The sequence below is a fragment of the Bos taurus genome, chromosome 18 (genome assembly GCF_002263795.3).
Source record: "Bos taurus isolate L1 Dominette 01449 registration number 42190680 breed Hereford chromosome 18, ARS-UCD2.0, whole genome shotgun sequence".
In the NCBI taxonomy this organism is placed as follows: Eukaryota; Metazoa; Chordata; class Mammalia; order Artiodactyla; family Bovidae; genus Bos; species Bos taurus.
Genome location: NC_037345.1, coordinates 62,408,467 through 62,430,272, shown reverse-complemented (window position 1 = coordinate 62,430,272; position 21,806 = coordinate 62,408,467). Strand labels below are relative to the sequence as shown.

The 21,806-nt window shown below is 43.4% G+C and overlaps 1 protein-coding gene across 1 annotated transcript in view; it reads left to right on the top strand.

The window, feature by feature from the left end:
- NLRP2 (NLR family pyrin domain containing 2) overlaps nucleotides 1–21,370 on the top strand; it is a 29,692-nt gene extending 8,322 nt beyond the window's left edge. The window contains exons 3-13 of the mRNA XM_024979394.2: nucleotides 3,642–3,686; nucleotides 8,358–8,432; nucleotides 8,581–9,002; nucleotides 9,632–10,809; nucleotides 12,756–12,926; nucleotides 14,354–14,518; nucleotides 15,633–15,803; nucleotides 16,145–16,315; nucleotides 16,537–16,707; nucleotides 18,158–18,328; nucleotides 21,024–21,370. Of these exons, the coding sequence (XP_024835162.1) occupies nucleotides 3,642–3,686; nucleotides 8,358–8,432; nucleotides 8,581–9,002; nucleotides 9,632–10,809; nucleotides 12,756–12,926; nucleotides 14,354–14,518; nucleotides 15,633–15,803; nucleotides 16,145–16,315; nucleotides 16,537–16,707; nucleotides 18,158–18,328; nucleotides 21,024–21,162 (2,879 nt within the window). The 3' untranslated portion in view covers nucleotides 21,163–21,370. The remainder of the gene's footprint in view (nucleotides 1–3,641; nucleotides 3,687–8,357; nucleotides 8,433–8,580; nucleotides 9,003–9,631; nucleotides 10,810–12,755; nucleotides 12,927–14,353; nucleotides 14,519–15,632; nucleotides 15,804–16,144; nucleotides 16,316–16,536; nucleotides 16,708–18,157; nucleotides 18,329–21,023) is intronic.
- The last annotated feature ends 436 nt before the right edge of the window (nucleotides 21,371–21,806 follow it).

Here is a 21,806-nt window from a genome sequence, read left to right as displayed (position 1 = left end):
GGGTGAAATGTTCTATAGATATCAATTAGGTCTAACTGGTCCATTGTATCATTTAAAGTTTGCTTTTCCTTGCTAATTTTCTGTTTGGTAGATCTATCCATAGGTGTGAGTGGGGTATTAAAGGCTCCCACTTTTATTGTGTTACTTTTAATTTCCCCTTTCACACTTGTCAACATTTGCCTTACATATTTTGGTGCCTCTATGTTGGGTGCATATGTGTTTATAATTTTTATATCTTCTTCTTGGATTGATCCTTTGATCAATATGTGGTGTCCTTCTTTGTCTGTTTTCACAGCCTTTATTGCAAAGTCTATTTTATCTGATATTAGTATTGCTACTCCTGCTTTCTTTTGCTCTCCATTTGCATGAAATATCTTTTTCCAGCCCTTCACTTTAAGTCTTTATGTGTCCCTTTGTTTGAGGTGGGTCCCTTGTAGACAGCATATATAGGGGTCTTGTTTTTGTATCCATTCAACCAGTCTTTGTCTTTTGGTTGGGGCATTCAACCCCCATTTACATGTAAGGTAATTATTGATAATTATGATCCCATTGCCATTTACTTTGTTCTTTTGAATTCAAGTTTATACACCTTTTCTGTGTTTCCTGTCTAGAGAAGATCCTTTAGCATTTGTTGAAGACCTGTTTTGGTGGTGCTGAATTCTCTCAGCTTTTGCTTGTCTGTAAAGCTTTTGATTTCTCCTTCATATTTGAATGAGATCCTTGCTGGGTATAGTAATCTGGACTGTAGGTTTTTCTCTTTCATCACTTTAAGTATGTCCTGCCATTTTCTTCTGGCCTGAAGAGTTTCTATTGAAAGATAAGCTGTTATCCTTATGGGGATCCCCTTATGTGTTGTTTGTTGCTTTTCCCTTGCTGCTTTTAATATTTGCTCTTAGTGTTTAATCTCTGTTAATTTGATTAATATGTGTCTTGTGGTGTTTCACCTTGGGTTTACCCTGTTTAGGACTCTCTGGGTTTCTTGGACTTTGGTGGCTATTTCCTTCCCCATTTTATGGAAGTTATCAACTATTATCTCCTCGAGTATTTTCTCATGACCTTTCTTTTTGTCTTCTTCTTCTGGGACTCCTATGATTCAAATGTTGAGGCATTTAACATTGTCCAGGAGGTCTCCGAGGTTGTCCTCATTTCTTTTAATTCTTTTTTATTTTTTCCTCTCTGCTTCACTTATTTCCACAATTCTCTCTTCCACCTCACTTATCCTATCTTCTGCCTCAGTTATTCTACTGTTGGTTCCCTCCAGAGTGTTTTTGATCTCAGTTCTTGCAGTATTCATTATTGATTGACTCTTTTTTATTTCTTCTAGGTCCTTGTAAACATTTCTTGCATCTTCTCAATCCTTGTCTCTAATCTATTTATCTGTAACTCCATTTTGTTTTCAAGATTTTGGATCATCTTTACTATCATTATTCTGAATTCTTTTTCAGGTAGACTACCTATCTCCTCCTCTTTTGTTTGGTTTGGTGGGCATTTATCATGTTCCTTTACCTGCTGAATATTTTTCTGCCTTTTCATTTTGTTTAGATTGCTGTGTTTGGGATGGCCTCTCTTTAGGCTGGAAGTTTGTGGTTCCTCTTTATTGTGGAGCTTGCTCCCTGTCGGTGGGGTTGGACTAGTGGCTTGTCAAGGTTTCCTGGTTAGAGGAGCTTGCATCTGTGTTCTGGTGGTTGGAGCTGGATCTCTTCTCTCTGGAGTGCAATGAAGTGTTCAGTAGTGAGTTTTGGGGTGTCTATGGGCTTAGCATGGCTTTAGGCAGCATGTATTTAAGTGCTCAGGGCTGTGTTTCTGCATTGCTTGAGAATTAGTCTGGTATGTCTTGTTCTGGAACTTGTTGGCTCTTGGGCGGAACTTTGTTTCAGTGTAGGTATGGAGGCTTTTTAATGAGCTCTTGTCTATTAACGTTCCCTGGAATCAGGAGTTCTGTGGTGTTCTCAAATTTTGGATTTAAGCCTCTGGTTTTCAGTCTTATTCTTACAGTAGCCTCTAGACTTCTCCATCCATACAGCACAGATGATAAAACATCTAGGTTAATGGTGAAAAAATTCTCCACAGTGAGGGAGACCCAGAGAAGTTCACAGAGTTACATGGAGAAAAGAAGAGGGAGGAGGGAGATAGAGGTGACCAGGAGAAGAAGAGGGGGAGTCAAAAGGGGAGAGAGCAGTCTAGCCAGTAATCAATTCCCTATGTGCTCTTTGCAGCCTGGAACACCCAGAGAGATTCAGAGTTAAGTAGAGAAGGGGGAGAGAGGAGATAGATGTGACCTGAGGGAGAAAAGGGAGAGTCAAAAGAGGAGAGAGCGATCAAGCTAGTAATCACACCCCTAAGTGAAAATGGATATTGAAGATTAGATTCTTAAAGGTACAAAATTGACAGCAAATACCAAAAAGCAAAGATTAAAAATCTAGAGTAGAGGTTCAGTCAATTCAGTTCAGTTCAGTCGCTCAGTCATGTCCGACTCTTTGCGACCCCATGGACTGCAGCATGCCAGGCCTCCCTCTCCATCACCAACTCCCAGAGTTGACTCAAACTCATGTCCACTGAGTCAGTGATGCCATCCAGTCATCTCATCCTCTGTCGTCCCCTTCTCCTCCTCCCTTCATTCTTTCCCAGCATCAGGGTCTTTTCCAATGAGTCAGTTCTTCATATCAGGTGGCCAAAGTACTGGAGTTCACCTTCAGCATCAGTCCTTCCAATGAACACCCAGGACTGATTTCCTCTAGGAAGGACTGGTTGGATCTCCTTGAAGTCCAAGGGACTCTCAAGAGTCTTCTCCAATACCACAGTTAAAAAGCATCAGCTCCCTCAGATTGTCCTCAGGGCATTCATGCCTGGTCCTTACCCTAAGCATGCAGCCCACATCTCCCTGTCCAGCCCGTGCTCGCTGGTGGCAGACAAGAGTGTCTGGGCTACTTCTCCACTGGGAGTTGCAGTTAGGCACAGATTCTGTGGGTTTTTTTTCTTCTTCTTCTTCTGGTTATGTTGCCCTCTGATTAGGTTGGAGACTCCAAAACTCCCCACAGACCCGCTGATGAGAGGGTTTCCTGCTGTTTGTAAACTTCTCCTCCTTCACAACTCCCTCCCCAGGACGAGTCTCCATCCCTAACTCTTTTGTCTCTTTTTGACTTTTCTATTTTGTCCTACCTCCTTTCAAAGAGAATGGGCTGCCTTTCTGGGTACCTGGTGTCCTCTGTCAGCATTCAGAAGTTGCTTTGTGGAAGTTGCTCAGCATTCAGATGATCTTTTGATGAATTTGTGGGGGAGAAAGTGCATTTTCTTTAGTTGCCAATTTAAATTCAGTTTTTAGCTTTTTGTAAATTTTATTTTATCTTTATTTTTTGGCCACACCACATAGCATGTAGGATCTTAGTTCCCCTACCAGGAATCAAACCCTCACCCCCTGTATTAGAAACATGGACTCTTAACCACTGAACCACCAGGGAAGTCCCAGCTTCAGTTTTTAGCCTACTGTTACCTCTTCAATGGACAGGTGATGGTTTTAGCCCCTGAAGCCATCTGGAGGGTGCAAATTTTAAAATCACTTGAGTAAACTCAGAGGGCTGTACAACTACCAGGGTCTGGGCTCTGAAAAATGTTAATTTCTTCCTTTTTTTTTTTTTTTCCAGAAACAGCTTTGAAGTCACTTCAGGAAAATAAGCCTCCGTCGTTAGGTAAGTCACCCCATTCACAATCTCACTTTATCTAAAAGTGAGATTTTAGAATTCAGGATTGTTTTAATTAGAAAATACATCATGCTGAGCAGTAGGAATGCAAAGAAACAGAAGACCTCACCTCTCCTGTCATCCAGGTGGGCAACAGTAAGACACTGAAAGGTACAATGAGGCAATGTTTATGCCAGAAATCAGTAAATGCATGCAAACATGAGAGAGAGTGAACTTCCTCTTGGAATCTGAATAGGCTGAATTTTACTTTAGTCTCCTAAAGCCAGGGTTGGCAAACCATGGCTTCCAAAGCATCAGCTTTTGTAGATCCTTCAATCCCTGGGTTGGGAAGATCCCCTGGAGAAGGAAATGGCAACCCACTCCAGTACTCTTGCCTGGAAAATTCTGTGAACAGAGGAGCCTTGTAGGCTATAGTCCATGGGGTCGCAAGGAGTCGGACACAACTGAGTGACTTTACTTCACTTCTTCACAAGCTAAGAATGGTATTTGCATTTTTAAGTGGCTGGGAAGATCAAAAGAATATTTTACAGGGACTTGCTTGGTTTTTGAGTAGCTAAGATTCCATGATCTCAATGCAGGGGGCTAGGGTTCAATCCCTGGGCTGGGAACTAGATCCCACATGTCACAACTAAGACCCAGTTGAAAGTCACTCAGTCATGTCCAACTCTTTGGGACCCCATGGACTATACAGTCCATGGAACTCTCCAGGCTAGAATACTGGAGTGGGTAGCCAATCCCTTCTCCAGGGGATCTTTCTGACCCAGGAATCGAACCTGGGTCTCCTGCAGTGCAGGTGGATTCTTTACTAACTGAGCTATAAGGGAAACCCCAAGATCCAATACAGCCAATAAATTATATTTTTTAAAAAAGAAATATTTTATGGTCTATGAAAATCATGTGAAATTCAAATTTAACTACATGTTAATATAAATAAACTTATTTGTACACAGCATAGTCATTTGCTTATATATTATATTACCTATGACTTCTTCTGCCCCACAAGGGCAGAGATGAGTAATTGCAACAAACTATATTGGGCATAAAACAGAAAATCTTCATTATCTGCTCCTTTGCAGAGAGGATTTTAAAAAAAATGTTTGCTGATCCCGGCCAAAAATGATTTTTGAATTTGTGATTTTCAACATTATCTTCTCTTGACATCCCCAGTATCTTTAAAAATAACTTGGGTTCAAGAAAATTGTAGACTGGGGGCTGGTTTGAAAAGTGAAGACAGCCATTCATACATAATTCCCCTACCAAAAATCTAACTGCTTCTACTGATACATAAATATGTTAAATGTCCTACAGTTATGATCTAAATTCAAACATAAGCTAATGATCTGTTGGAGTTGACATTTGGCAATGCTTTAAGGAATAGTACCAGCCTCAAAGTTGATATTTAATTTAATGTTCTAACTAAACTAGCATCAGAGAGTTCCTTGTCTAAAAATCTTTCTCTTGGGGACTTCCCTGATGGTTAAGTGGTTAAGACTTCACCTTAAGGCAGGAGATGCAGGTTTGAGCCCCACGTACCTTAATGGCAAAAAAAAAAAAAAAAAACACAGAAGCAATATTGTAATAAATTATTAAAGACTTCATAAAAGTGGTCCACATCAAAAAAAAAAAAAAAATCCTTAAAGAAAACTTAACTCTTGGCAACATGACATCACCTGTGTACAAACATTTTTTCCCCAGAGCCCCTGCTCTCCTGTTTAATTTTCAAAATGAATGGTTGGTTGGCCATTTTTCACTATGTATACTTATCCTGGAAGGCTCACATGGAGTCTTACTGGCTATTTATATGCCAAGGACTCTCCAGGTGACATCTTCAGCATTTCCCTGAACTTCAGATACTCATATCCTGTTGCCTCCTGGATACCTTTTCACAAGTTCCACACATTCACCTCTTCTTTTGTTTTGCCTTTGAGGTCCTAGCTTCCTGACCAGGGATTGAATTCAGGTCCTCAGCACTAAAGCTCAGAATCCCAACCACTGGACCACCAGGGAACTCCCTCACCTCTTCATTATCCATGTTGCACTTGAAGTATTTCTTCTCCTGTATGACTTCTCCCTGTTCCAAGGTTGCATCCTATGACTATGTAACTTTACATACCTTGTCAGAAACTAGGGAATTTGTCTTGAAGACTTTTTGATGCCCCTCGGAAAGAGCCATTGTCTGTATGTGCCCATTTCTTAGCTGCACAGGAATTCAGTTGTCAGAATGGCACTGAGATCATGGCCTGACACTTTAATTTTATCTCCAGAACCTCAATAATACCCTTTTCATGTAATCTGGGCTTAGACATTGAGACCCAATTGTTGAACTTGAAACATCTTGAAATTCCACTCTCTTATAAACAGAAGCTTCAATACTGGCATAGTGGCAAGACCATAACACCCTCCCTTTTCTTCAGGGATAAGAAAATATGAAAACCCAGGAACAAACACAGCAGCATGTAGGAGAAGAGGAAGACAAAGAGCCAGGTTGATCTTAGGACATCCAATATTGGAGTAAACTAAATGAAGTAGACCCTTCCTGGCTGTCCTCTCTCACTCTTTGGGGGAACCTCATCTCTCTCTAACTTTATTTCACCAATATTCATAGTCCCCTAGACATGTTTATAGTCAACCTAGACAGCATATTAAAAAGCGGAGACATTACTTTGCCAACAAAAGTCCATCTATTCAAAGATATGGTTCTTCCAGTAGTCATGTATGAGTTGGACTATAAAGAAAGCTGAGCACCAAAGAATTGATGCTTTTGAACTGTGGTGTTGGAGAAGATTCTTGAGAGCCCCTTGGACTGCAAGGAGATCCAACCAGTCCATCCTAAAGGAAATCAGTCCTGAATATTCATTGGAAGGACTGATCCTGAAGCTGAAACTTCCATCCTTTGGCCACCTGGTGTGAAGAACTGACTCATTTGAAAAGACCCTGATGCTGGAATGCAGATTGAAGGCAGGAGAAGAGGACAACAGAATGAGATGGCTGGATCCCATCACCGACTCAATGGACATGAGTTTGAATAGGCTCTGGGAGTTGGTGATGGACAGGGAAGCCTGGCATGCTGCAGTCCATGGGGTTGCAAAGAGTCGGACACGACTGAGTGACTGGACTGAACTGATTCATTGTCCCCAGTTGTCTTATGGAGAATGCCTTCCTCCCTGTCTTATTCCTATTATGTAAGAATAAAGAGGGAAATAAACATTTGGGAAAGCCAGAATTCAGTTCATGGAAAATCAGGAGTATGTCATATAGAATTTTCTTAAGATTTTGCCAATTGTTCAGACAACTTTGATAGTATCAACTCACAGATTAGAAAATTGAGACCTATGGTAAGTAGCTGATTTGCCTCAACCAATGTGGAGGCCAGTTTAACATTAGTCTCACTCTCAAGTCTGCTTCAACAGCTCTGTTGAAGTATAATTTATGTATCATAAATTTCATTCATTTTAAATGTACCTGTTAATAACTTTTAGTCAATTTACTGAGTTGTACAAAAATCACCACTATTCAATTTTACAATCTTTCCATCACCTCCAGAAAGATCCTTCTTGTCCATATGTAACTGTTCCCTGGTCTCTATCCCCCAAGTCCAGGCAGCCATTAATTTTTTTGTCTCTCTATATTCTCCATTTCTGAATATGCGTGGTCTTTTGTGTCTGTTTTCTTTTTTACTTACAATAACATTTTTGAGGTTTGGGGGGCTTTCCTGATAGCTCAGTTGGTAAAGAATCCACCTGCAACACAGGAGACCCCAGTTCAATTCCTAGGTTGGAAAGATCTGCTGAAGAAGGGATAGGCTACCCACTCCAGTATTCTTGGGCTTCTCTTGTGGCTCAGTTGGTAAATAATCTGCCTGCAATGTGGGAGACCTGGGTTCAATCCCTAGGTTGGGAAGATCCCCGGGACAAGGGCATGGCAACCCACTCCAGTACTCTGGCCTGGAGAATTCCATGGACTGTATAGTCCATGGGGGTCACAAAGAGTTAAACACAACTGAGCAACTTTCCAAAAAAAATGCTTTTGAGGTTCATCCATGTTGTTACATGTGTCACTGATCCATTCCTTTTTGTTGCTGAGTAATATTCTATTGAGTGGATATAAAATGTTTAGGTTGCTCATTTATCAGGGAAGGGAAGTTTGAATCATATCTATTTATTGACTGTCTTGAATAACGCTGCCATGCACACTCTTAGTATAGAGGGTGCAAGTCTTTGTATAGACATATGCCCATTTATCTTGGGTGCATACTTACAAGTTGCCTGTACTTTAATACTGAGCTCCTAAAATGACTTGAGACTATTATGGGGAAGATCCATTACCTGTTTTATGGGCACTTCTTCTAATCCTTTGGAAAAGATAGACAAATAATTTCAATAAACCACATTGAGTTGTGATAGAGGCAGCATTTCTTGTTATGGTTCCACAGAGTAGAGGCATGCAACTTGGTTTAGGGACTCACTTGCTATCTTCATCACTATAAACCCAACTTTACACATCCCAGCACACACTGTGGACAAAAAACTTAGATTCTGGACTCCTTGGAGTCCACTTTAACACCATATTTCTGGTAAAAAAAAAAAAAAAAGAAAGAAAGAAAAAGAAGAAGAAGTACACCGGTTTTGTGTCAAGCTCACTTTAATTTGTATTTTGCAGAGCTGGCCCAAATACAGGAAGAAGATGTCACAAACCTACAAGAAACGAAAGAAGATTTGGAAGGAGAAAAGCCAGGTCTGTCCTCTCTACCTGGAGTGAGTTTGGTGTTGGGTGGTTCTTTATAAACCTCATTTCTTTTTCCCTTTCCTACTTAAAACAAAGCATCATCTCCCTAATGAATAACCAACTATATCTTTCTATCCCCTGACTCTTATCACTGAAGGTAAACAAGATAAATACAGAAATATATTGAAAAAGAAGTTCTGTCAACACTGGAAGAACTTCTGGCCCAGACTCAGTGAAGATGTTTGTATTGTCACCCAAAGATATGAGACCCTGATCCCATTCTGTAATCCTAAAATGCCGGCCGGGCCATTTCCACACACTGTGGTGCTGCACGGTCCTGCTGGCGTTGGGAAAACCACACTGGCAAAGAAATTGATGCTGGACTGGACACAGGACAACCTGGCAGAGACCTTCAACTTCGCCTTCTACCTCAGCTGCAAGGAGCTCAACCACATGGGGACGTGCACCTTTGCAGAGCTGATATCTACCAACTGGCCACATGTGCAGGAGGACATACCAGCGATCCTGGCCCAGGCACAGAAAGTCCTGTTCATCCTCGACAGTTTTGATGAGCTGAAGGTCCCCTCGGAGGCACTCATCCACGACATATGTGGCGACTGGAAGAAGCAGAAGCCGGTGCCCGTCCTCCTGGGGAGTTTACTGAAGAGAAAGATGCTACCCAAGGCCACCTTACTCATCACCACCCGACCGGGAGCCCTGCGGGAGCTGCGGCTCTTAACAGAACAGCCGCTCTTCATAGAGATCGAGGGCTTCTTGGAGGAGGACCGGAAGGCGCCAGACTCAGTGAAGATGTTTGTATTGTCACCCAAAAGATATGAGAACCCTGATCCCATTCTGTAATCCTAAAATGCCTTGTATTGTCACCCAAAGATATGAAGACCCTGATCCCATTCTGTAATCCTAAAATGCCGGCCGGGCCATTTCCACACACTGTGGTGCTGCACGGTCCTGCTGGCGTTGGGAAAACCACACTGGCAAAGAAATTGATGCTGGACTGGACACAGGACAACCTGGCAGAGACCTTCAACTTCGCCTTCTACCTCAGCTGCAAGGAGCTCAACCACATGGGGACGTGCACCTTTGCAGAGCTGATATCTACCAACTGGCCACATGTGCAGGAGGACATACCAGCGATCCTGGCCCAGGCACAGAAAGTCCTGTTCATCCTCGACATGATGATGAGGCAGGTCCCCTCGGAGGCACTCATCCACGACATATGTGGCGACTGGAAGAAGCAGAAGCCGGTGCCCGTCCTCCTGGGGAGTTTACTGAAGAGAAAGATGCTACCCAAGGCCACCTTACTCATCACCACCCGACCGGGAGCCCTGCGGGAGCTGCGGCTCTTAACAGAACAGCCGCTCTTCATAGAGATCGAGGGCTTCTTGGAGGAGGACCGGAAGGCGTATTTCCTGAAACACTTTGAAGAGGAGAGTCAGGCCCTGCGAGCTTTCGACTTGATGAAGAACAACGAGGCTCTGTTCCAGCTGGGCTCGGCGCCCTCCGTGTGCTGGATGGTCTGCACCTGCCTGAGACAGCAGATGGAGAGGGGGGAGGACCCCGCCGCCACCTGCAGGACCACCACGGCCCTGTTCCTGCGCTTCCTCTGCAGCCGCTTCCCCCCGCCGCATGGCGGCGGCCCCAGGCGGGGCCTCCGGGCTCCGCTCAAGCCCCTGTGCCTCTTGGCTGCTGAGGGCGTGTGGATGCGGAGCTCTGTGTTCGATGGGGAAGACCTCAGGCGACTTGGGGTGGACCCATCTGCCCTCTGTCCTTTCCTGGACGGGAATATTCTCCAGAAGAGCGAAGACGGTGAGGCCTGCTACTCTTTCATCCATCTCAGCGTCCAGCAGCTTCTGGCCGCCATGTTCTATGTCTTGGAGCTGGAAGAGCAAGAGGAGGAAGGGCTGGGCGGCCGCCAGTGGCACGTTGGGAATGTGGGGAAACTGCTGTCCAAGGAGGAAAGGCTGAAGAACCCCAGCCTGACTCACGTCGGGTACTTCCTGTTTGGCCTCTGCAACGAAAGAAGGGCCATGGAGCTGGAGACGACTTTCGGCTGTCTGGTATCAACGGAGATCAAGCGGGAGCTACTGAAATACACATTGATGCCCCATGGGAAGAAATCCTTTTCCGTAATGGACACGAAGGAGGTTCTGAGCTGTCTGTACGAGTCTCAGGAGGAGCAGCTCGTGAAAGATGCCATGGCCCATGTTAAGGAGATGTCCCTGCATTTGAAAAATGAAACGGATGTCGTGCACTCATCATTCTGCCTCAAGCACTGTGGAAACTTGCAGAAACTTTCACTTCAGGTAGAAGAGGGGATATTCCTGGATAATGATACCGCACTGGAATCAGGCACTCAAGTTGAAAGGTCAGAACTCATTTTTCACCTGGCTAGTTCTCCTATCTTTTGCTTATTCCATGGTTCATTAAGAAAAAGCCAGTGTGTCTTGCTCCCTCTTGCTTAAGGTCAGTAAGTGGCCTCTTGTGGCCTTGTGTCCTGCCAACCTAACATTCAAGGCAGGAGGTATGATGGCATTAGAAATGGGAGCTTTGGAACCAGAACTTCTTTGAAGACCCACCTCCATTTTCCTTTAGCCAAACCATTTTTTAAAATGTTTCCACCTGTTTCAGTCTGCAGGTTGGCTGTGTAGATTTGGGGAGATGTATAACATGGTGGTCCCATTTGGGGCATGACTTCAAGAAAAGCATTAAAGATGGAGTTAGGAGTTGAATCCAAGTTTCTGAACACCACACCTCACCCATGATCACGGAGACTCTCCTCCCAGGAACTTCACCTGACAGACTTAGATAATGAGATGGCCAGTTATGAATCTTTGTTATTTTCAATTTAGGCACAAATAACATCAACTGAGATCATGTGCAGCTTCCAAATACCTCTAACTTGGCACCTACTAGAAACAGGTCACCTTCCATGTTAAGATGAAGATATTGGCTTCAGAAAAGAGTATTTGGCTGGGATTAGAGCTCAAGTCTATTGGCTTATAAAGTCCTGTGGTCACAATCTAAAATCTCTACCTCACGGTGGTGTGTAATACCTGTCAACATACTGATATTCATCTTATCAACTCACCTCTTCCTCCCTCCTACGTTGTTATCTGAAATCTGTGTCTGAAATCTTCATGTATATATGTTGAACTAGAATAAAATGCCCTCATTAGCCCCCTGGTGGAGGTGTCTGTTTTATATATTCCCTTAACATTCTCCCACTTTCCTTCACCACTTGGTGAAGTCATAAGCTTGATTTACTTCCAGAAAGTGTTAGGACCATGGTAACTTGACATCAGCATTTCTCTACCTTATGGATCCATTTATATTCATATTCTAATTTTTCCCCTTCTTTCACTCAGATGTTTTGACAGGCTTGCATACTAATTTATCTAAATCTTTGTTTAGTCACTGAGTTGTGTCTGACTCTTTTGCGATCCCATGGACTATAGCCCACCAGGCTCCTCTGTCCATGGGATTTCCCAGGCAAGAATACTGAAGTGGGTTGCCATTTCCTACTCCATGGGATCTTCCTGACCCAGGGATTGAACCCAGGTCTCCTATATCTTTCCTCTGCTAAAATCCTTCCACTAAAGACCAGTCACCAGAACAAAATAACCATTCTTTGAGAAATCTTTGTATATGAATATGCAACCACTTAAAGATTGTATTTTCTCAAGATTTTATGGACATCATCTTAGGTCAGCAAATATGGTTATAAATTAGCTTGAATATTACGTATATGGATTTACCATCAAATATCCAAATAACCTCCATTGATGTGTACACCTACTCTTAAGTGTTTATCAATGATGTATATTGCTCTCAATCTTTGATCAATGATATGGTTAGAATTTTGACTTATTTTAAGGCTCTATTAGGTTGACATGTGAGAAGTTCAAGTTCTTTCTCCAGTAATATGTCTTAGGTATTGGGTTGTCTGATACTTGTGCTAAATAATTAAATCACCCAACTTTTACAGTTATAATTTCTTATTAGGGCCTCCCAGGTGGCTCAGTAGTAAAGAATCCACCTGCCAGTTCAGGAGATGCAGGTTCGATCCCTGAGTCAGGAAGATCTCCTGGAGAAGGGGATGCCAACCCCCTCCAGTATTCTTGCCTGGGAGATCCCATGGACAGAGGAGCCAGGCAGGCTACAGTCCATAGAATCACAAAGAGTAGAAGACAACCGAGCAACTAAACAACAATAATGCATAGAGCAACCTGAAACACATTCACGAAGACAGACAAATGCCACTTTTCTCTCCAGCAGTGTTTGTTAAGTCCCTCCTTCATCTCTTTCCCATAGGTCCCAGAATGAGCAACACATGCTCCCTCTCTGGATGGATCTTTGTTCTGTGTTTGACTCAAGCAGGAGTCTGCTGTTTCTGGACATCAGTCAGAGCTTCCTCAGTACCTCTTCAGTGAGAATTCTTTGTGAAAAAATAGCCTCTGCTGCGTCTAGTCTCCAGAAAGTGGTGTAAGTAGCAGCTAGTCCCTGCATTAAAACTTCAGGGCATGTCCAAGCTTCTCACATTTTGTCCCCCTAGGATAGCATTTTAGTTAAAGTTTTCCTGGACCTGAGGTTCGTTTGTGTAGCTAGTCCTCTTTTGGTACTTTTCTTTCTCGACACAGAGAAATAAGAGCTCTTCCCACTTTGGGTTTTATTGGCTCTGCAGTCCTGATTCTAAGCCCAAGAGCATTCCTTGGAGTCAAAGTATTCAGCAGGCTGTTAACCAACATTTCAGAAATGGAGACTTGATTGAGATTAAAAGGTGCTGATTTGGGGTCATTTAGGACCACAGCCCAAGAGACACAGATTCAGGAAATGTTTAAACTGTGTTCCCCATGACTACAAAATTGAGGAGGTTTATAAAGCAGAAAATGCAGTGTTACAGTCAGTTACCTGAGTTGTTTATCAAGAATTATAATTGGAACTGGCAAGAAGTAAGAGTGCTCCTTGAGCAAGGATTGCTTGGGGTTTGAAATGCTTACATAGTTACAAGGGGAGATTGGAGAGACCATAAGGGTGGGGTTGGAGGGTGGTGTCCTTGGGCTTTTTAAGAAAGTTCAAGTTCTCAGTGATGCAGAGAGGTGTCTGAGACCAGATTCCCAGTAGCCACCTGAGTCCAGTTTTGAATACCTGAACTGTGATTCCTCCATTATAATTTTGTCATCAAGAACATAGCATTGTTGAAATGCATCCATTGGTAACACTTCAAGAAAAAGAGATACTGCCTTATCTTTCTCAAAAAGCCATAGGAGAACAGCTTTTGTCTAAAATGACTGCTTATGACTGACTTCACTTTGGAAAAAGTTTGAAACAACCAAAGAAATTGGAGCTTCTACTTTCATAAGATCTATCATCTATCTGTCTGTCTATCCATCTATCCATCTATGACATGACAGCTACTAACAGTTCAGATCTTTTTCTTCTGTGAGAAGAATTGAATAATTAAAATTCTTTCCTGCTTTAAAAAAAATGAAACTCTAGCTTCTAATTGTAATGAGCTGTTCATTAAACAGCACAAAGTTTCAGCTATGCAAGATGGTAAGTTCTGGTGACCTGATGGACACCAATGTGATGACTGCTAACATTACTGCTCTGAATACTTGAAATTTGCTAAGACAGTTCATCATAAGTGTCCTCACCACAGAAGAAAAGAAGGAAGGGGATCTATGTGCAGTGGTGGCTTGATAGTAGGGGTGACTTCACAAGGTACTTGTATATCAAAACATGGAGTCATATGCTTTAAATATACACAGTTTTATCTGTGAACAGTATGTCAATAAAGGTAAAAATATGAAAAAAATTAATTCTAACACTTAAGCCCATGGCAGCTCTTTATTCTATGTGTATGCAGTGTAGGTATACAAACTCAAGCTAACACCTGTTCTTTTCCCTAGCCTCAAAAACATTTCCCCAGCTGACACTTATCGGAACTTTTGCATGGCTTTTGGTGGTCACAAGACTTTAACACATCTGACCCTTCAAGGAAACGACCAGAATGACATGCTTCCCCCATTGTGTGAGGTCTTGAGGAACCCCAAATGTAATCTGCAGTATCTCAGGTATATCAGCCTCACCATCACTGAAAACCCTCAGCCTGTGAATAGAGCTAGCACAAACCTACACGGCAATGCTGTGCAAATCGGAGGGAGGCAGGAATCCCTTATTCTGACTGGATAGAATGACTTAATGACTAAACAACAACCACCACCACTTAAAGCACATGCCCCAGAATAGAAAATGAGCTGGAGGGGACTCCCCTGGAGGTCCAGTGTTTAAGACTCCATGCTTCCCTTGCAGGGGGTGCAGGTTCAATCCCTAGTCAGGGAACAAAGATCCCACATGCCAGGCAGCGTGACCCACCCCACCCCCAAAGAAAGAAAAACATGTTACCTGTATTCTACTCCTGGAAATGCGTATTCTTTATCATGATACTATATATCGTGTTCCAGTAAAGTTTTATTTGCTCATGATGAAGAATGTGTACCTCCAGGAATAGAATACGTATCTCCAGATAGAATACAATTGCACAATATGCTTGGTTGGCTGGATTTCTAAATAAGTAGTTCTTGATGTATCATCTCCAGACCACCAGCAGCAGCACCATCCCTGGGGAACTTGATAAAAAGATCCAAATTCTTGGGTCTCACCCAGATCTTCAGAATCAAATTCTGGGTATATGGCCCAGGAATTTGTTAAAAGACATCTTCCAGGTGACTGCAGGATACCTTAAAACATAGATCACTGGCCTCTACATCTAGAGTCTCTAGACAATTTGCATTTCTACACAGTTACCAGATGCAACTGGTCTAGGAATCACACTTGGACAACCTCTGCTCCAGATAATTTAATCCAAGGTTAACATAATGGCATGCTAGATCATTTCAGCTGGGTCCAACTCTTTATGACCCCATGGACCGTATCCCACCAGGCTATTCTGTCCATGGGATTCTCCAGGTAAGAATACTAGAGTGGGTTGCCATGCCCACCTCCAGGGGATCTTCCCAACCCAGGGATCAAACCCACATCTCTTAGTCTCCTGCACTGGCAGGTGGGTTCTTTACCACTAGAGCCACCTGGGAAGCCCTAACATAACAGAGTGAGAGACAAAACTGTAGACAGTCATGTATCCAGTGTTTGGTCCTCGTGAATGACTTGTTGCCATTTCTCCTGCAGGTTGGTGTCTTGTTCTGCCACCACTCAGCAATGGGCTGATCTCTCCTGCTGCCTCAAAACCAATCAGTCCCTCACATGCTTGAACCTCACAGCAAATGAGTTCCTGGATGAGGGAGCCAAGTTGCTCTACATGACCCTGAGATATCCAACGTGCTTCCTACAGAGGTTGTCGTAAGTCTCTCCCCTCTTTCCCCTGAGCGTCTTTGTGGTAGATGTAGGGTCACACAGAGAAGAGAAGAGGTAATACCTGGAATTGCTGGGTGACCAGGATGAGCACCCCACTGATATAGATGCCTGGCTCCCATTTTTGGCCCCAGACAAATGGCTTATGTATCTCATCCTTCTCTCATTCCTGTCCCTTTATGACCACTATCACTAGCACACCATTGACAGAGGGCAGAGAATTAACAAAAAGGGGTGTGACCGAGAACTCTAGTCATTGAAGACAGCCAAGAAAAGTTGGGTCCTGGAAATGTTTTCACCATCTTGCTATCTGTGTGGTGCTTTTGCAGGTTGGAAAACTGTCAGCTTACAGAAGCCTACTGCAAAGATCTGTCTTCGGCTTTGATTGTCAACCAGAGGCTGACCCACCTGTGTTTGGCCAAGAATGCTCTTGGAGATCGTGGGGTGAAACTGCTGTGTGAGGGCCTGACTTACCCTGAATGTCAACTGCAAACCCTGGTGTAAGTCTGTGCTGGCTGTGTGTGTGTGTGTGTGTGTGCGTGTGTGTGTGTTGTATGTATATACATGCATACTGGATTCAAGTAGGGCAGTTTCTAGTTACTGTCTCCAATGTCTTCAAACTCATCTAAAAAGCCATGGCTTGAGATAGATGGTCATGGTTTTGGTGTGTCTCATCAGTGGGAGAAAAGAAAAATTTTTCTTCATGTGATCTGATTTCTAGGCTATGGTGTTGCAACATAACCAGCGATGGCTGCATTCATCTCTCGACACTCCTCCAGCAAAATTCAAGCCTCACACACTTGGATCTGGGACTGAATCACATAGGAATTATTGGATTGAAGTTTCTGTGCGAGGCTTTGAAGAAACCACTGTGTAAACTAAGATGTCTATGGTGAGTTACGGTTTTGTGAACTTTCAGTTCAGTTCAGTTCAGTCGCTCAGTCGTGTCCGACTCTTTGCGACCCCATGAATCGCAGCACGCCAGGCCTCCCTGTCCACCACCAACTCCCGGAATTCACCCAGGCTCACGTCCATCGAGTCAGTGATGCCATCCAGCCATCTCATCCTCTGTCGTCCCCTTCTCCTCCTGCCCCCAATCCCTCCCAGCATCAGAGTCTTTTCCAATGAGTCAACTCTTGGTATGAGGTGGCCAAAGTACTGGAGTTTCAGCTTTAGCATCATTCCTGCCAAAGAAATCCCAGGGCTGATCTCCTTCAGAATGGACTGGTTGGATCTCCTTGCAGTCCAGGGGACTCTCAAGAGTTTTCTCCAACACCACAGTTCAAAAGCATCAGTTCTTCGGCGCTCAGCCTTTTTCACAGTCCAACTCTCACATCCATACATGACCACTGGAAAAACCATAGGCTTGACTAGACAGACCTTTGTTGATAAAGTAATGTCTCTGCTTTTGAATATGCTATCTAGGTTGGTCATAACTTTCCTTCCAAGGAGTAAGCCTCTTTTAATTTCATGGCTGCAGTCACCATCCGCAGTGATTTTGGAGCCCAAAAAAATAAAGTCTGACACTGTTTCCCCATCTATTTCCCATGAAGTGATGGGACCAGATGCTATGATCTTAGTTTTCTGAATGTTGAGCTTTAAGCCAACTTTTTCACTCTCCACTTTCACTTTCATCAAGAGGCTTTTGAGTTCCTCTTCACTTTCTGCCATAAGGGTGGTGTCATCTGCATGTCTGAGGTTATTGATTTTTTTTTTTTTTTGAACTTTAGTCTGTATCTAAAAGGTACTATCAATATAGCAGACCTCCCCCGAAATTTTCATTGAGCATTTAAAAAATTCCACCAGGATGGGGCTTTCCTGGTGGCTCAGTGGTAAAGAATCCACCTGCCAATACAGGGGACACGGGTTCGATCCCTGGTCCAGAAAGATCCCACATGCCACAGGACGACTAAGCCCATGTGCCACAATTCCTAAAGCCTGTGCTCTGGAGCCTGTGAGCTGCAACTGCTGACGTTTGCATACCCTAGAGCCCATGCTTCCCAACAAGAGAAACCACTGCAGTGAGAAGCCTGAACACCGTAACTAGAGAGTAGCCCCCACACATTGCAACTGGAGAAGGCCCACACGCATCAACGAAAACCCAGTCAGCCAAAAATAGGCAAATCTTTAAAGAATAAATAAAAATGAAAATTTTGACCAGGATGTGATTTTTCATACCCACACACAAAATTTAATCCCCAAATTCATAGTGAACCACAGAAGATCCCCAAATCAACCCTGACCACAAAGACCACTACCACCCAAGTGTGTGCCTAGCATATGGGGTGGTATCAACGAGCACTGGTTGAGTAAATCAGTGAATGTGCGTGTTTCACCTACAGGTTGTGGGGATGTGCCATCACTCCCTTCTCTTGTGCAGAACTTTCATCTGCCCTTAGAAGCAATCAGAACCTGATCACGCTGGACCTGGGCCAAAATTCCTTGGGGTCCAGTGGAGTAAATATGCTGTGCGATGCCTTGAAACTTCAAAGTTGTCCCCTCCAGACGCTCAGGTATGATCCTCCTACTCCCCTGAGTGTTTGCTCCACAATCCTAGGTTTTGGGGGAACACAAACTACAGGAATTTGTTGTAGGCATTTAATCCTCACATTCAACTTTCATTTATTTATTGATGTCTGGTTATGAGATCATTTTCCCATAGGTTCCTTCCATTGTTTTGACAGAGAAGATGAGTCGAAGGAGACAAAAACTCAACCTGGAAACCAAGAGGCTGGACTTAGGGTTTGTCTACCTGAGGGGGAGTTACGGCAGCCAGCGATTGTCTCATTAGGGAAATAGAATCACAGCTCTTCTATGGTGTTTTTGGAAAGTTTGTTTGTGGACTGTATTAGTTACAGAGGTCCAATGGGTCAATGCCAGACTTAGAAGCATGTTCTTTGGAGTGAGTTTGCTGTCTAATCGAAGTAATCTGTGATCGTAGAAGCTATCACCAACTGGTTGTCTTCTACTTGTTCATTGTTATATTGTTCTTGCTCTATTGTTGATTTGCTATTGTGGTAACAAAGAACCATAAAACTCTTCCCAAGAGTGTGAGAGCTTTTTTAAATCCTCAAATGCAACCTAGACAATTAATGGCTTTTGTTGTTGTTCATTCACTAAGTCATGTCCGACTGCAACCCCATGGACTGCAGTACACCAGGCTCCTCTGTCCTCCATCATCTCCAGAGTTTGCTCAAATTCACATCCATGGAGTTAGTGATGCTATCTAACCATCTCATCCTCTGCTACCCCCTTCTCCTTTGCCTTCGGTCTTTCCCACTATCAGGGTCTTTTCCGGTGAGTTGACTCTTCATATCAGGTGGCCAAAAGATTGCATCTTTGGCTTCAGCATCAGTCTTTACAATGAATACTCAAGTGTTGATTTCTTTTAGTATTCACTGTTTGATCTCCTTGCTGTCCAAGGGACTCTCGAGCGTCTTCCCTAGCACCATCCTCGTTCTTAAAGTAACACATTTGTATCTTCTGATCTGTTCTTCACACCCCATTTCTGATTCCTTCAACACTTTCAACCACACACAGATCATCTATGGGACTATTTTTTTGTTTTTCTACCAAAGACTATGACCAACCTCTGACAATCATGAATAGACCCAACTATGTCTGACCTTGAAGGGTCATGTTTTAAATATTTTGAAGCTAGCTTGCCTATGGCACCCCAGTCCAGTACTCTTGCCTGGAAAATCCCATGGATGGAGGAGTCTGGTGGGCTACAGTCCCTGGGGTCGCTAAGAGTCGGACACGACTGAACGACTTCACTTTCACTTTTCACTTTCACGCATTGGAGAAGGAAATGGCAACCCACTCCAGTGTTCTTGCCTGGAGAATCCCAGGGATGGGGGAGCCTGGTGGGCTGCTGTCTATGGGGTCGCATAGAGTCGGACACGACTGAAGTGACTTAGCAGCAGCAGCAGCAGCAGCACATTGATTGCTGACAAGGTTTCTGCTCAAGCTAGCTTAAGGTTAATGGGGTACATGGAGTTTGGGGACAGGGGTGGTCTGTCAGCTTTACTGAGATATAATTAACACAATTGTATATATTTAAGGTATGCAGTGTAATATTTTTGTGTATGTATATATTGTGGAATGAGCATCACAATCAATGTAATTAACACATCCATTGCCTCACACGGTTACCTTTGTGTGTGTGGTGTGAACACATAAGATCTACTCGCTTAGCTATCAGATATACAATACAGTATTATTAACTATAGTCATCAAGCTGTACATGAGACCCCCAAAACATTCATCTTATAACTGAAGGTTTGTTGCATGGACATATTGTGAAACTCAAACATCAAAACATATTTTGATTAATATGCCAGCAAAATTGGGACTATAATGCCAATCAGAAACGCGGCAGCCAATATCCTTGGTCTCCTGTTTTTATTTTTAATTTAATTATTCCCTCTGCTTCCCTACTCCCCATTTCCACATACACATGACTGAATATGGTTACTAAAAGGCAAATCCAAGAAATGAGACTGGTCTTATCACGGGTCACATACGGGGTAGCAGTTATCTAGAAGCTCGTAGCCAAGGAGCATAAAAAGCTAATCCCACTGACTTGATTCAAGTGTGCCTGCCTCATCCTGGATTCACTGAATAGAAGTTGTCAATGTTATGGAATAGGTAGGTTTTAGACGGACATCACAGAGGTATTCATCAACTCCATCTCTAGTGCCAAGCATGATATGATAATCACCCAAGATCATTCAAGCACCCAAAGCTATGTAGTACCTTTATACCATTACAGTGTTAACCCAGGGCTTCCCTGGTGGCTCAGTGGTAAAGAATCTGCCTGCCAGTGTGGGAGACCTGGGTTTGATCCTGGGTCAGGAAGATGCCCTGGATAAGGAAATGGCAACCCACTCCAGTACTCTCCCCCTGGGAAATCCTATGGAAGATTGGAGGAGGAGGAGATTGGTGGGCTGTGGTCCATGACTGTAGAGTCAGACATAACTTAGTGACTACACTACTACCACCATCACCACCAATGTTAACCCAGTAGCATCTTTTTTCCCTACCAAATCAATCTGGAACTCTACTTTGCAGCATAGAATAACCAATGCAGATGGCCCTTGCTCTGTAAATTCCTAAATCATGAGCTTTGCCAGGCACCTGGGCATTTGGAATGAAGTTCCTCAAAGCAATAAGAAAACATTCTCTCTCCCACATTCTACCTCCTAGGTTGAAGATAGATGAATCTGATGCTCAAATCCAGAAGCTGCTGAGAGAAATGAAGGAAAGCAACCCACAGCTGACTATTGAGAGTGATCATCGAGACCCAAAAGATAACAGACCTTCTTCTCATGACTTCATTTTCTGAATCCCCCTGGAGCCATTCATTCCCCAGTAAATTCCTAGATCATCAAGGTGATGGTGAACTTCCCAAGATCCTTCTCAGTGATGTTAGTTGCTTAGCCAGATGTTAGTTTAGCCATGGTTGAGCCTCTGGTTTACATAAGACATACACTCATCATTTAACCCTGTGGTGGATGAAATGTCTGTATCTTGAGTATGTCAAGAAAAATAAAGGTGAAAGCATTCATGAGTGAAGTCTTATTTATGAATGGATTCCAACTGAACTTAGAGAAAAGGTACTTTAATCAGGGAGAACTTAGCCCAGGGGTGAGGGAATGGGAAAGAAATGTTGGTGATCACATTGATTTGTCTTCGAAGTCATTGCCCAGATCTGGTATTTCTTATCTGTGTGGCTAGATACCTGACAAGTCTTCCTCATTGGAGTATTTCTCCTACTAATCCCACAATATTTTGCAGCCCTCTTGGGTGCTTCAGTGGCCTTCCCTGGTGGCTCAGAAGGTAAAGGATCCGCCTTCAAGGCAGGAAACCAGAGTTCGATCCCTGGGTCAGGAAGATCCCCTGGAGGAGGAAATGGCAACCCACTCTAGTTTTCTTGCCTGAGAAATACCATGGACAGAAGAACCTGGTGGGGTCCATGGGGTCGCAAAG